Source organism: Polistes dominula, unplaced genomic scaffold (genome assembly GCF_049000335.1).
Source record: "Polistes dominula isolate Pdom_NZ unplaced genomic scaffold, Pdom_raw_medaka contig_77, whole genome shotgun sequence".
NCBI classification, from domain to species: domain Eukaryota; kingdom Metazoa; phylum Arthropoda; class Insecta; order Hymenoptera; family Vespidae; genus Polistes; species Polistes dominula.
The window spans coordinates 6,863,901-6,878,753 of record NW_028301152.1 but is presented as its reverse complement, the minus strand read 5'-3'; the positions used below and the strand labels follow the sequence as shown (position 1 = coordinate 6,878,753).

Sequence of the window (14,853 nt, the reverse complement as noted above, 5' to 3'; positions counted from 1 at the left end):
GGCAATTGTTTATAACTCGATTCGAATAGTCGAACGATAATTTAGATCGCAGCGAAGTTTATTTCTCTCGTTCCTATAAATAACTGTATCTATTTTTAACTGTGAACGTTTCTACAATACCTTCCTCTTCGCACTAATAATAAAGCGTACGTGACATCAACAGAAAAAGAGAGAAAGAGAGAAAGAAAAACAGAGAGAGAGAGAGAGAGATACTCGCGATATTGGAATATAATGATAACGATGGATATCGAAAAATAGTTGATCTCTTGCGAGCATTCGAAAAAAAAAATGTGAAATATTGTTTTATGGATTACACGAATTGAATATGATATTTTGCAATATGCCACAGTTAATTCTTTGTCGAATTTTTTCTCGGCCATATAAAACGTTTTAATCTCAAACATAGAAACATTCTTTTTTTGCTTTTACACGATCACGTTTTTGAATTTTACGATTTTGAATTCGTTTAGTTATAGACGTGTTAATAAAATTTATAATCGAATTAAAGTTATATCGTGTATATGCTATAGATATTCTTTTTAATTTTCAAAAATAAATGCGTTATTCCATAGCTGTTAGATTTAAAAATAGAAACGTATTTTTTTTCTCTTTCTAATGAAAGTAAGATAAAAAAGAAATCAAATGAAAGGTTTATGTTATCATAAGTCAAATGTAATTTGGATTCGTTAAATGTCATTGTTATTACCTTTTACACCGATCGTTATTATAATCTCATTGAACACATAAGATTCTTTTCAAATAACACGAATTCAAGATATTGTCTGACATGAGATAAAATCTGAAATTCTAGGGGACACGACAGAATCGTTGAGTTCATATCGATCGGTACCAACTTTACGCAAGATATACCTACGTATTATATTATATATACATATATTTCTATTGTATTGTAGTTCCCTTTCTGAAAAAAAAATAAAGTATTAAGTTAATGTACGGTCGAGGCTTAAAAAAGACAAGTTAAAATAGGAATTGCATTTATTCGCGCTAATTTATTCGCCAACGAAAGAAATGTCAGCTGGCGGAAAGGATAAAAGCAGTGCTTTCGTGAGATAAAGAGTTTATTGATGCGTTCAAAATTCACGTCCCAATAAACATGAACGAATCGACCAATCAAAATCACGCATTTTCTCTATTTTTTTTTCTTCTCATTTTTCTTTTACCCTTCTCACGAGAGAATCTCCCTTTTTAATATCTCATAAAAATTGTTTCCAAGATTCAAACGAGTATAGGTAAAGAAGGTAAGAAAGAAGACGAAGAAAAAAAAGCACCTTCTTTTTTTTTTTATTTAAAAATTATCTCCTTTTACGTATCGAAATTCCACAAATCCAAATATATATACGAAAATCAAATTCAACTCATAAAGTTAATTTAATAAAATTACAAAAAAATGAAACCGTAATAAATAAGAACATTTTCCACTTACCTCGAAATTGAAGATTAAATCTTCGTTAAGTTTAACACCAGTTGCCAATTAGCAACGAAAAATAGTGATATATCAAATTTACGAGTAAAACAATAGAATAATAGAAATATATATATATATATAGAAAGCGAGAGATAGATAGATAGAAAGAAACACCTGTTGTATCTTAATTTTAAGACCTTAATCCATCATAAAAATCTGTTTTCATATAAAAAAAATACTACTACGTTTTTACATTATTTGTATTTTCCTTGCAAATTCCTTCTTTCTTTTATTTTAATAATTTTTTTTTATTTAACGTGGAAGAACAAATAAAAATAAAAAGAGACAGAGATAGAGGTAGGTACTTTTTTGATAATGTACGTACGTACGTACGTACGTACAATTGAATATAGTGTACTGCTATGTGTGTGTAGAAGATTCGTATATTCGCTCGCGCACTCGTTTTCCTTCGTTTGCCACATGTTGCGCCTTGGTTGTGCGCGGGGCGCAAGTCAGAACCAACCACCACCAGGGGAGCCCCGGGCCGTCAGGATAGACTAAATCTCAACCCCCTCGGCTCGATCAGTTACGCGAATGCCTGCGAACCTATCGCAAGCAAGCTCTACCAATAAGTATTTTTATCTTACGGTATAAGAGTACAACAATTTTTTTTCTACCCGCGTTTTCAAACAATTTCTTTCTCAACTCACTCACATTCTGTTTCTATTATTATTATTGTTATTATTATTCTTTTTATTTATCACATAACGAGATTTAATTCAATTTGTATTTTTTTTCTTCCACCGAGTCCCCCCACTCATTTTTTAACATCAAACAACGGATTAATTTGTTTCTAACATATTTTTTTTTATCTCGCGTGTCCAAGAGGAAGAAAAGAATAAAAAAATAAATAAATCGATAAAGTCAATACGTTTATAAAACAAATTATTTGGTTATTCTGTATTTTTGTGTGGCTAAAAGTCAATTTATCTTGGATATTTTCATTAGTTTAACGCAACGTGTGTAAACGTATTTTGAGATACACGTCGGGTGTTGTTGGTTGTTGTGTTGTTTCATTGTATTTGTTGTTTTAGTTTTGTTTTTGTTTCTTTTTTTATTGGTGTGGCAAAAAAGTGTGATTTCTCGAGTGATCGAAGGAGAATGTGGCGGAGCCAGTGAGAGGAGAGATCTACTTTCTCGATAAGGTCCGTATCATCGAAATTAATCAGTGACCGTAATACGAATTATTTCATCAACGAGTCATTCAGATATATCAATCAATTTTACGCGCCATTTATTGTTTCTGGGTAATTTTATTTTTTGTTTGTTGATATACTTGTTTTTAGTTTTTATTTATTTTCTTTTTTTAGTGATCATTGAACGAATGTGTCTCTCTGTGTATATATGTGGTGTGTTGGGTGATATATATATATATATATATATATATATATGTGTGAGTATAAATGAGAACAGGTTGCTCGTTCGATTCCTTTCTCGTTGTTAAAAAGATTATTTCCAGTAAAATAATCTCAACGATGATTATAACGTATATATATATACATGTATATGCAGATTGTTCCATATTCGTTCGTTTTTATCATATCGACGGAACGGTTCACATTTTCAATGAAAATTATTCGCGAGAGGATAACGCTCCATACGCTTTTTCATTTCGTTTTTCTCTCTCTCTTTCTCTTTCTCTCTCTATTTCTTTTTTCTCTTTTTACAATTCCTTTTCCTATAAATACATGCATTGTCGATACACGAGTCTCTCTCTCTCTTTTTCTCTTTGATTGTAAAAATGGCTATATAACTGTGAGAGCACATTGTACAGGGTGTCTTAAAAGTCGCTTTATTGCAAAAATAAAAGAAAAAAAAATAAATATTATTTTATTATAAAATAACAAATATCGTTTGTCATTATAATAAAATGAATTTTCTAACTATAGTATTGTGTGTATAAAAATATGATCCACAATGTCGCCATTTCAGATATTTACTGACAAATAAATTTATGAATTTTTAATAAAGTGACTTTGCAACACATTGACAATTGAAATTACATTTATAGAAATTTGATGAAAAATTAATAAAGTCATAAAAAAAAGTTTTCGTCATAAGTTTCTTCGTGAAAGACTCGTTTTAAACGTAGAAGAAATATGATACAAATCAATAATTCTCGATTGATATTTTTGTAAAGTTTTCATATGAAAAACTTTTGAACAATCGATAGAAGATGTATATATATATATGATACATGAAAGTATTTAATTGTGTACTTTTTCTTGTTTATTTTATTTCCTTTTTACAATTTTCTAAATTAAAGTCGCAAAGTTTAATTGCACGATCTTCAGATACAGGTGGCTGTTACAAATCAATACGGTAACTTTATATCTTCGGGTTTATATCATATATACTATATACGTATATAGATATTTCGTATTGTTAAAGTACGTATCAATTTCCTAGAAATAGCTTGTATCTTTCGTTTGCGGTATGGTAATAAATATATCTGAACTTATTCGTAATGGATAGTTTGTTAAAATAAACGTGAGAACGACGAAATGAAAATACGTGCAACTTCGTTATCACCTTTGATATTGCTAACGAGTGGGTAAAGTTCGCATATATGTCGAACATGTATCTTTTGCACAGCGTTGTAACTACTTCGTACGAATTTAACGTATGCATATACACATATATATATATATATATAGATATATACATGCCATATATAGTTACATCTCGGTCGTGTACGGTCACGTTTGTATTTTTCACCGAACATATTTTTTAATTCAAACGAATGACCCTAGTAATTAATTTACGGGCATCGTTAAATGCCACAAACGAAAAACGCATCGGCACTTGAATTCTTATCATTATCATCGTTAAACTGTACATTTATTTTTTTTGTCTCGATTCTATGTAAATATGATGTTTTTTTTTTGAAATTTTCTGAAAAACTATACGTACACCACTTACATAAGTATTTTATTGCAAAAAATCAACCAGACATTTTTCCAGATTTATTTTTTATTCAAATTACGGTCAATTTTCTTTTGCTCTTATTTCCTCGACGAAGTTTCGAATTAAAAGATTATTTGCTAAATTGCTTCGTAATTTTTTTGAAATTACCTAACAAATGTGAGATGAGAAAAAGATTGCAGCGTCATTTCTTAATTCATTTCCAAGGATAAATATTTTTTATTGTCTTTTTCATATTTTTCATTATTACGACTTCGTTCACCAGGCAAAACGATTTAACTTACCTTTTTATTATTTTAACAAATTTTACCTTTTCATATTTGAAAGAAATTTTTCGCTATTAACTAGATTTTATTCTACTATTATTTTGTTATGTTCACTTAAAATATTTATTTAAAAATAAATTATACGACAACGTAAATTACTTTATGAATTTTATCTACTTTTATTAGTCGAACCAGAAAAAAAACAAAAGAAATATCGAACGAAAAAAAAGCATATCAACAAGATTTGACCAGGGTTATTATAGATATTTAATATGAGATACTTTAATATAATATTTTCTAATGGGGTGGTATGAAAAAAATCATAGAAATTGTATGACTTCTGCCTACGTTAAAAACCAACGTAAATTCCAATGAGCATATTTTTCCAAACTTCTTTTCGCGATGTTTTGTATTATTATTTTATATTATTATTATTATTATTATTATTATTATTATTATTATTATTATTATGGGTATCGACAGTTGAAAATGAAAAGATGGTTAGTATCTGCATATATATGTATGTACATATATTTATGTATTTATGAATATATGTATAATACAATATTTATGTATCAATATCCGACCAAAGGAATAAACGGAAGTTTTTATTGGATGTTTTTACAGTGGTTACCACTATAACGAAATATAACTCTTTCAGCTTTTTTTAATAATGTATAAGAGAGAGAAAGAGTGTGTGTGTGAGGGAGAGAGAGAGAGAGTAAAAGAGAGACTGAAGAATGATATTTTTGTACATTGCCAGACTACAACTCTATTTATAAATCGACGAGTTGTCATTTAACGATAAACCTTGTTCCAAATTTTTTTTTACATAGACTCGAGGGGATGAGGGTCCAATATCTTCTTTTATTCTTTTTTTCCTAATTATCTTTATTTTATATTCCTTTATCTGACCATTATTGTTCATTTAAGAATTACAAATTAAAATTCGATTTATTTTTTTTGTAAACTTGAAATTAAATAACTTTCGAAACACTTTCCGGACGGTTTCTGGCTAAAAACTTTTATCGAATTGTTTGGGATCATTCTTGTTATTTCTCTTTTTTTTTTTTTTTTAATTAAAATTTCTTGTTTTTTTCTTTTTGATAATAGAGAATTTGTTATCAACTTTTATTCCGAAAAATTACGTAAATTACAAGCGTTGTGCAACGACGATTCTTTAATGATTTTCTTTTTATTATATATATATATAAGAAATACAACGTGACTAAATCAAAGGTACGCATATGTATGAAGAAAAAAAAATAAATAGAAAATATCGATAAATTTAATATTTATAATTGGAATGATTATGTAAGATCTTAAAATGGATTTTGTTTTTCTTTTTTCTCTTTTTTATAAATTTAAAGGTTCTTAATTACACGAGATTGGATGGGTATTTGTTTACGGTGTAAAATGGTAGCAATAACGATCCTAGGAGGTAAGAAAAAACTAAAGGAATAGTTTCTCCAACGAGCAAGGAAATAGCATGAGTTGGAACGATTCCAGAAAAGCAACGAAATCGATGAACAATGCACGTAACAATAGCACTTTGTTCGATAATGGAGAGCTTTCAATATTCGCTGACTTACAGGATTCCTCGACGAAATCTTCCGTTTCCGTAAATAGAAAGATTTTGCGTAGGATTGCTAAATTAAACCGTCTCATATCTAAAAGATCGGTCTGATTTATAATCGGTTAAAATTTGAATGAAAAATCCTTAATAATAAAAAATGTATACCAAGTTTGAACGAATTTCGGAATAATAAAATTTGTTGTTGCAATCAAAATTATTAATCATTCAATTATTAAAATATTATATTTATCCAACAATAAAATGTACTTTTTCCATAAAAATTCATGTCAATTATAAAATTGAATAATCTTAAAATAGGTATCTAATATACCTTTGCAATTTACAAGTAAATATCAATTATTTCAAATTTATATTGGAAGTTGGTTACTCACTGTTGAATATAACATCTTAAAGAAAATTCTATTATTTAAAGTAATCGTCTATAAATTATAATAGAAGTTTCCATATATGCATGAGTAAAAAATATTTGTTGAATTGAAGAAAAAAAATTAATGAATTTTTATTTAAAATTATTTAATAGCCTGAAATAAAAACAACGAATTTTTGTTCGATTTAAAAATGTAAAACATCGATTGATTTGAAGTTATGTATGTAGGTGTATATATATATATATATATATATATATATATATATATATATATATATAGTATATATGAACAGATAAACATCGAAAAGATTCTTTTTTCTCGTTCGAGATTGCTTTTCGAATAAAACAGGTACTTTCGAAAAAAACTAGGTAGATCTATGGTATAAGGGACAAAGAGAAAAATAAAAGGAAAGAGAAAATACGAGGGAGAATTGTAAAAACGGAGGGCTATTCAGCATGCAATGCGTAATTGGGATCCCGAGGTCGTTCTCTCCTTTTATTGCTCATTCCTTGTATTACGAAATCCACCAACTACCGTTCTAATTGAACTTATACAAGTACCCTGGGAAACTTACCATGCTCGAGTTACGTTGCATATTCAACCAAGTTATTTCGTTGCTAAATCTATGTATGAACAACAAATCTATATTAACATTTTTAATAAACATTAACAATCATGTACTTAGAAGTATATTTTAAGTATTCTTTTTGTTTTACATTCATTAGAATTACCGTGGATTTAATAATCATTTAATTTTCATTTTTGAATCGTGAATAAAGAGAATTACATTGAAAATTAGATTTGCATATAATTTTGTTGAAATTTTAACAATTTAATATTTATTTTGAATCATTTTTTAAAATTTTATATCCTATACTATACATTGTTTTGTGTTGATCAAATTTTCTTTGAAATTTATTTGAGTCTAATACACCCAAAATTATCCATTAATTTTTATAAAAGATTAAAAAATAAAGAAAAAAATAATTGTTAACATATGCTTACACATATAAATATTTGAGGATCGTATATGAGACATTTAGCACGTTCGCAAACACGTTTGGTCAGAAGCTAAGAAGAATAAGAGGTTAAGCTAATAACAAAACAAACGGTATCTCGGTCGATGAATGTTTTGTTTAGACACACATACATCATCCACCCCTCACCCCTCAGCCAGTGTCTATATTTCAATGTGTCATAATTATTCTATTCAAAATCTCGTTCTGTCGAATTTGTAATCACATTGACCTCTTTGTGTTCATTTAAAAGGTGTTTTAATGTCTGTTAAATATACTACTACATAATTTGTTTTTATATTCAATCATCTTCGAATTTCGAAAGATTTAAGAACTATATTAGAATAGTAAGCAATTTATTTCACGTATACGCACACGTGCTTAGTTTTATGTAAAATGTTATGCATATATTATATTCACAAGTGTTTGTGTATGTTATTGTAGAGAGTGATATATATGTGGATACGTGTGTGTGAATATGTTACAGCGTTAAATTGTATAATTCGTTTAATATCGTAGAAACCCTTGATTTTATTTCATTTATTTTTTATTTTATATTTAAACAGTTGGATATATAATTATTTTAAAGTTTAACTAGTAACTTAACGAATTAACGAATTTTACAAAGTAACGTCAATACCATATACAGAAGTTCAACGGACAAGTGTGTTGATTCAGCTCGTAAAAATAGTTGACTAAATCAATTGGTGATTATATTTTATTTGCTTTTACTGTACTGACATGAGATATGTTATTTATTGCGCTATTTTTTGAATATTTTTAGATATATATATATATGGGGTATTTCACATCAGTTAAATTCGATTAAAAACGTCAAAGGAAAAAGTTGCAGTATTGAAAGAGAAGGGGAGGAGAGAGTTACATGTGATACGATTGAAAGAATGTTTTCTTTCATTTTATGGCTATCGATATTTCTTTTCTTTTTTTTCTTTTTTGTTTGAAAGAAACTGAAGTTTTTTTTCTTCTTCTTTACGATATTCTTTTAAAGCACGAAAGAACAAATTAATATGATCATAAAATATGATCATATTAAATACAATCATTTATTTCCTTGAAATGTTTAATATTTATAATAAAATAATTGATACAAATCGAATGTAGTTATCGATCATATTTTAAACTTTGATTTTTCGCAGTACATACGAACACGTACATGCATATATTTATTGTATTGTCATGAAAATGATGAAAAGCAAGATTAATATATAATTGATTGGATTTATTTACAGATCTGTGCCGCAGATCACGCGGCGGGGTGGGCCCGATGCCGGTTAGGAAGGGCCTCCTCGCCCCACAAAATACTTTCCTCGATACAATCGCAACACGTTTCGATGGAACCCGTAAGTTTTATAAGAATTCATTTAATTATTAGATATTATTGCATACTTTTTTTGTTATTATATTTCATTTCTTTTTACCAAGGGAAAAATATACGTACAATATTTTCACGTGTGTGATTACAATTATTGATTGACCACGTGTATAATATATCTATTGTCATTATAAATGTATGTATATTTTTCGTTTTCATTTATTATTTGTATATTATTTTCTCTCAAAGAGTAATACACTTCAATATGTAAAACTTTGTAACAGGAGTAATTTTTGTGTAACACGTTATTCCTTCATTAACTTTGATTGGTGTAAAGTACAGTTAAATTATTAACGAATTTAAATCTAGAGATAATCAATTTTTTATTTTAAATATCGAAGTTCAAAGGGATCGGGGAAAATAATATACCTTTAATGAGAAAAATAATTTGATTTCTTTGAAATGAATTCAGAAAGACAGATTAATTGGACTTATAGATTGAATGTCGTAATAAAAAATTGGTTTTTAATATAACGATGATAGTAAAACGAGTCTAACAAATACACATAATTTTGGTTTATATACTTGTTTGATTTTAAATCTCGTTAGAGTGTATTTTATTAGCATGAAATACCATTTTATTTTCTAACGAGAATACAACACAAAAATGTGTTCGAATGTAATCTCTATTGAATTTATATTGATCTCTATATTTACAATAAATATTAAATTCAAAATAATAGAACTGGGGGGTGAAATAATAAAAACAAAAGTTTAATCTATTTTCGTAGAGAAAAAAATAAAGTAAATATAATGTTATTTCAAATATATATATATATATATATAGATTTACATATCCAAATGTTTTGCAATGAATATGTAAACTCATGTATGTTCGCGAGTATTATAAATAAAAAACAAATATATCATAAAATTTCGAATAGGTAGATGGTAGAATTTTGAAAATTGAAGTAAAATAAATTTTATTTGAAATATAAATAATGTTCAAAATGGTATATAATATTTTAACAATAATTTGATCAAACGAATGATACGAGTAATTGATTAATAAAACAAATTATAAATAATTATTAAAAGTAATAAGCATTTGTTTCTTTCATTAAATTATTTATATATTTGCAAGTAAATATAAATATTTTTCAATGTAAATATATATATAATTAGCGCTGTTTGAATTAAATATAAATAATGCAATATGTGTAGAAAATAACTCATGCGTATTATATTTATTTTGATATCAACATAAAAAATATAGAAATAATATTAATAAATAAATAAATTTAGGAAATATTTCATCCTACTTTTTTTGCCCATTATTTTGTGCAAGTCATCGAGTTAACGATCTACACGATATCTTTAATAAATTTGTTCCACATTTCTTCATATTAATCGTAAATACTTTGTCCTACTTCTTCGATGACATATTCGATAATTATAAGTTTTCTAACCGTAAGGTAACATTTTTTTTTAATTTCCGTGATCCTAATAAATTACGAACCACCAAATATCAATCATGCGAAATAAAAGTTTTAAATATAATAATACCGTACTTCGACAGCAATGTTTTATTTTTTATTGTATCGAGAGAAAAAGGTTAATTAAAAAATTGAAATAATTTTATATCTTTTTCTTTGTTTTATTTTTTTTTTATATTAATATATAATTACTTTCATTTTTCGATTAATCGTAATCTCTTTATTTTTTATATAAGTTCATTAAGTTTAACAATATAATATATTTATTTATTTATTTGATTTAAATAGCTTTATATCTTTTTTGTTGCTTTTTATTTTTTTTATAAAATATTGATGTCAAGTATCATACATAAGGTGGTCAAAATTTCTCATTAAACCATTTGACGAAATCGAGTGATGCGAATTAAATTGTTATTGTTATCGTTTAACCTAGGAAATTGATTTCGCGTCATCTCTTGCTAAATTCAATGGCTTTGAATCAGATTCGGACGTGCAACGATGATACACGGATTACGTGTTGTCCGATAACTGTCTACCTACAGAATGAAATTGCGATGAAAATGCGATTTGATATACGGCGCAAACTAGAAAACAATATTTGCTTTTTCTTTTCTTTTTCATTAGTTACATTGAATGTTAGATTTCTTCGATGCCAATTCAATATTTCCTCATATTTCAAATATTCATCAAAATACAAAGCCGGTCCGATATTTATTATTACTTCAAATATACGTATCCGTTATTGTTGATTTTCTATTAAAAAAAAAAAAATATTCAGGACAAAGTTTTGATATTTCCATATCTGATATTTTTTTCTTTTTTGAGAAAGATTTCAAGATGGTTTGGTTTAAACAAATTTTTTTCTTTGCATAAATTAATATTATTCTGATTAAAAGAAATATTTGAATAAAAATATTGGAAAATGATTAGTTCGTATCTCGATAAAAAATGTTTGATAATTCACGCAAACTATAAAATGTCGTATTTTTTTTTTGGTCAAAGTTAAAAAAACCTTTTAAAGGATAAAGTTTTATCGTAGATTACATATTCATGATCATATATTTTTGGTTTTTATCTACAAGTGTCATAATGCTTATGCATAAAATAAAATATAAAATAACTGAAATATTTGTAATGGTAATAATTGTTAAATCACACCTTACATATTTTATATATTTTAAGTACAATAATGAATATATAATTTCTTTTTATTCACATAAAACATGATACTCTCTCTCTTTCTCTCTGTCTCTCTACCTACAAATTTCACGATACTACATAATTGCGATATATAATATTACAGAACGTAATGTGAGTTGATTAATTAATTAACGAAAGAAACATTTGAAAAATTCTCCTCTCTTGTATTTAATATAAAAATGAAATCTTTTAATCTACTTTGACACATATTATTATTCGAATAAAATTATCATCTTTTTTATACTTGTATTTCTCATAAAATATTCGTATTACTTATCAATACCAAAAAATAATTCAAATGATTACTTAATATAATTTTATTTATTACAAATAGATTTAAAAAGTATTACGTTAATATAATATTATATATCTTATTTTAAATTGACATTGTATATAATTTTTATTATCATTGCGTAATGTATTGTATATGTAATCAATAATCGATTATTAGAAATTAGTATGCATTAAATTGTTGGTAAAATTATTGTACGTAATAAATAACGTAAAATATGTTAAATTAGTTCGCAAAAATATGGTATCAATCATTTTAATAACATGTGGACGTGTTGTAATAATTATCATAGAACATGGAAACGTGTCCATAGAATATTTCCATGATATAGATATAGTCTGAGCGTTAGCAGAGGTTCAGAATGGCATTAAATGATGCAAGTTGCAGCTGTACACACTCGCGGGAGTAACGTTCTTCGATTAAATCATACTGAAATTGTACCAGCTGCAATATTATACGTTTCTATCGTATGTATTCTTGTATACGAGTTTCTAAATTTATTACTGTTTGTCAATTAAAAATCTTTTATGAGGTAATATGTTATATTTTACTAATCGCTCGTTTGATCAAAAATAAAATAAAAAAAATAAATTTTTTTATTTTATTAAAAAATACATTAAAAATTACTAAAGAGAATAATTAGTTACATTTAAATCGGATATACAATCGTAATACATAAGACGTAATACATAATACATAACGTTTGTTCTAATAACACGAAAAACATAATAGAAACATAATTACATCTACTAATCTTGAAATTTTAATTAAGATTAAAGTAAGTATATTAATTATTGTTGATTAATAATCTTCGTTTGTGGCAAGCTTCATAATTTTAAAAGATGATAAATGATGTCAGTTATGAAATTAGTTTTTTTTTATTTCTACAATATTTTACTAATATCTAATTATTATATATTATGATATTTGGTTGTATGAGAAGAGTAATACCATCATTAGATTTTAGCAATCAGATTCTTCGTATATATAAATTCCTTTTGGTGTATTGAGTACGAGAAACGTCAGCTTTACAAGGTCGTATACGAATTGGTATTAAATGTTCCTTCCTGTGAAATCATATGATGATCGTACTGCAATACATACTCAAAATCGATTATATTATCTATTGAAGCAAGTAGCTTGTGCATATTCCAGCAAAATTATTCTGTAGTCTCTAATATCAAAGTTTTACAAAATTTTACTTATTGAAAGGACACTTAATAAATTTTGACAAATTTTTAATGAAACATCTTACGTTTAGTTATTTAATAAGATAGGTTACATAATAAATAAATATGAAACATTATAGAAATTCGATTATAGAAATTATTAATAATAATTAATAAGTTAATGTTTTATGGAATATATTTTGAGAAATGTTTTTCGAATTGAATTCTCATCAATTGGAGTATTTTTTTCGTTTTGTTTATTCGTGTCCCTCTTTACTCTTTCTTTTTTGTTTTTTTCTTTTTCTTTTCCAATTAAACAAGAGTGAGTTAACTTCCTATAATGTTCATTGGTATCAAATTATAGTGATATCGATCTAGACTTTACCAACTACGAAGAATCTAATTACGACGAAGATAGTTCTAGATGATCATCGTTTGTTTTTAACATTGTCGTTGACATCTTCTTCTTCGTTGTCGTCTTCGTCGTGTTAATTAAATTACAGAGAAGTTGTATCCTATACGCGAATACTGTTGCAATCGGGATATTATTTCTTTTCTTCCTATCATCTTCAAGTTGCAATAAAAAAATTCAATTTTTCGTACTTAAAGTATAATATTAAAATCGTTGTGTATAGTTTGATGAAAAACTTAAAAATCTTTCTCGTGGTAAGTTAAGCGTTCGATTTTTAATGGGAAAAGTACGTTGACATCGTTAAAACGATCCTTCAAGAGTTTTGTTTTCATTTTTTTCCCTCTCAAAGGAAAACTTAAAAAAAAAAAATAGAAGATATACATTTATAACTTTTATTATTCTAAACACTTTTTTAAGAGGATTATTATACTTGGCTAAATTTCGTGTTTGCATTTTATATTCATTCGAATATTTTTAAAGAATTCATCTGGATTAGTATAATAATAATAATGATAATACTATTAGAAATTTTTACACGTCAACCTAATCGTCTTTTAAATATTACATTAATCCTCGGAACATTTTGTCAAAACTAATAATCGACAGATGTTACGTGCCTATCTTGATGTTTACGTAATATAAATTGCTTCGCGTGTTATTTACTTTTTCTACGCTACTTCGATATGCCAGAGAGGTATTCAACGTGCATGTTGCATATTCAAAAGCCGATTATTTTATTAAATTCCATCTTTAACCTTACTTAGAATTGTTTCTCGACATTTTATATCAATCATTAATAAAACAAAAAAGAAAAGACAAAGTGAATATATTATCAAACGAATTAATTGTGTATTTATAATGTGTTCTTGATAAATAATAAATAAAGTAATACAAATAATATGACGTATGAAATAAATAAAAATATTCATAAGAGAAAAATATAAAATAAAAAAAATGGAACGCGATAAAAAAGACAAAAGATGAAACAAAAGAGAGGAAACAAATAAAAAAAAATAGAAAAGAAAAATGACATCGAATGTGATAACTTAAGTTTGAGTTTCCCTTGGAGAATATTTTATGATTTATCTAAAACACGCCTTATATAAGATTTACTACACGGATCTTTTTGGAAGAGAAGAAAGGAGAAAAGAATGGGGGTAAAAAATGACGTACAGTTTGTCGATTTAGAAAGAAAAAAATAATAAAACATGACATAGGACATATTTCAGGCATATACGTAAATTTACATAAAAGCTCATGCATAGCTATGTGTATTTACGTATACACATTTAC

The 14,853-nt window shown here is 26.4% G+C and overlaps 1 protein-coding gene across 3 annotated transcripts in view; it reads left to right on the top strand.

Annotated features, from left to right (window-relative positions):
- The first annotated feature begins 2,005 nt into the window (after positions 1-2,005).
- The window catches only part of Elk (Eag-like K[+] channel), a 64,460-nt gene continuing 51,612 nt past the window's right edge, over positions 2,006-14,853 (top strand). For 2 of the 3 annotated variants that reach the window (XM_015316993.2, XM_015316990.2), the window contains exons 1-2: positions 2,007-2,631; positions 8,909-9,019. In XM_015316993.2, coding sequence (XP_015172479.1) covers positions 8,944-9,019 — 76 coding nt within the window. In that variant the 5' untranslated portion in view covers positions 2,007-2,631; positions 8,909-8,943. Of the gene's footprint in view, positions 2,632-8,908; positions 9,020-14,853 lie in introns of all 3 variants that reach the window. The other variant, XM_015316991.2, reaches the window with a different exon arrangement.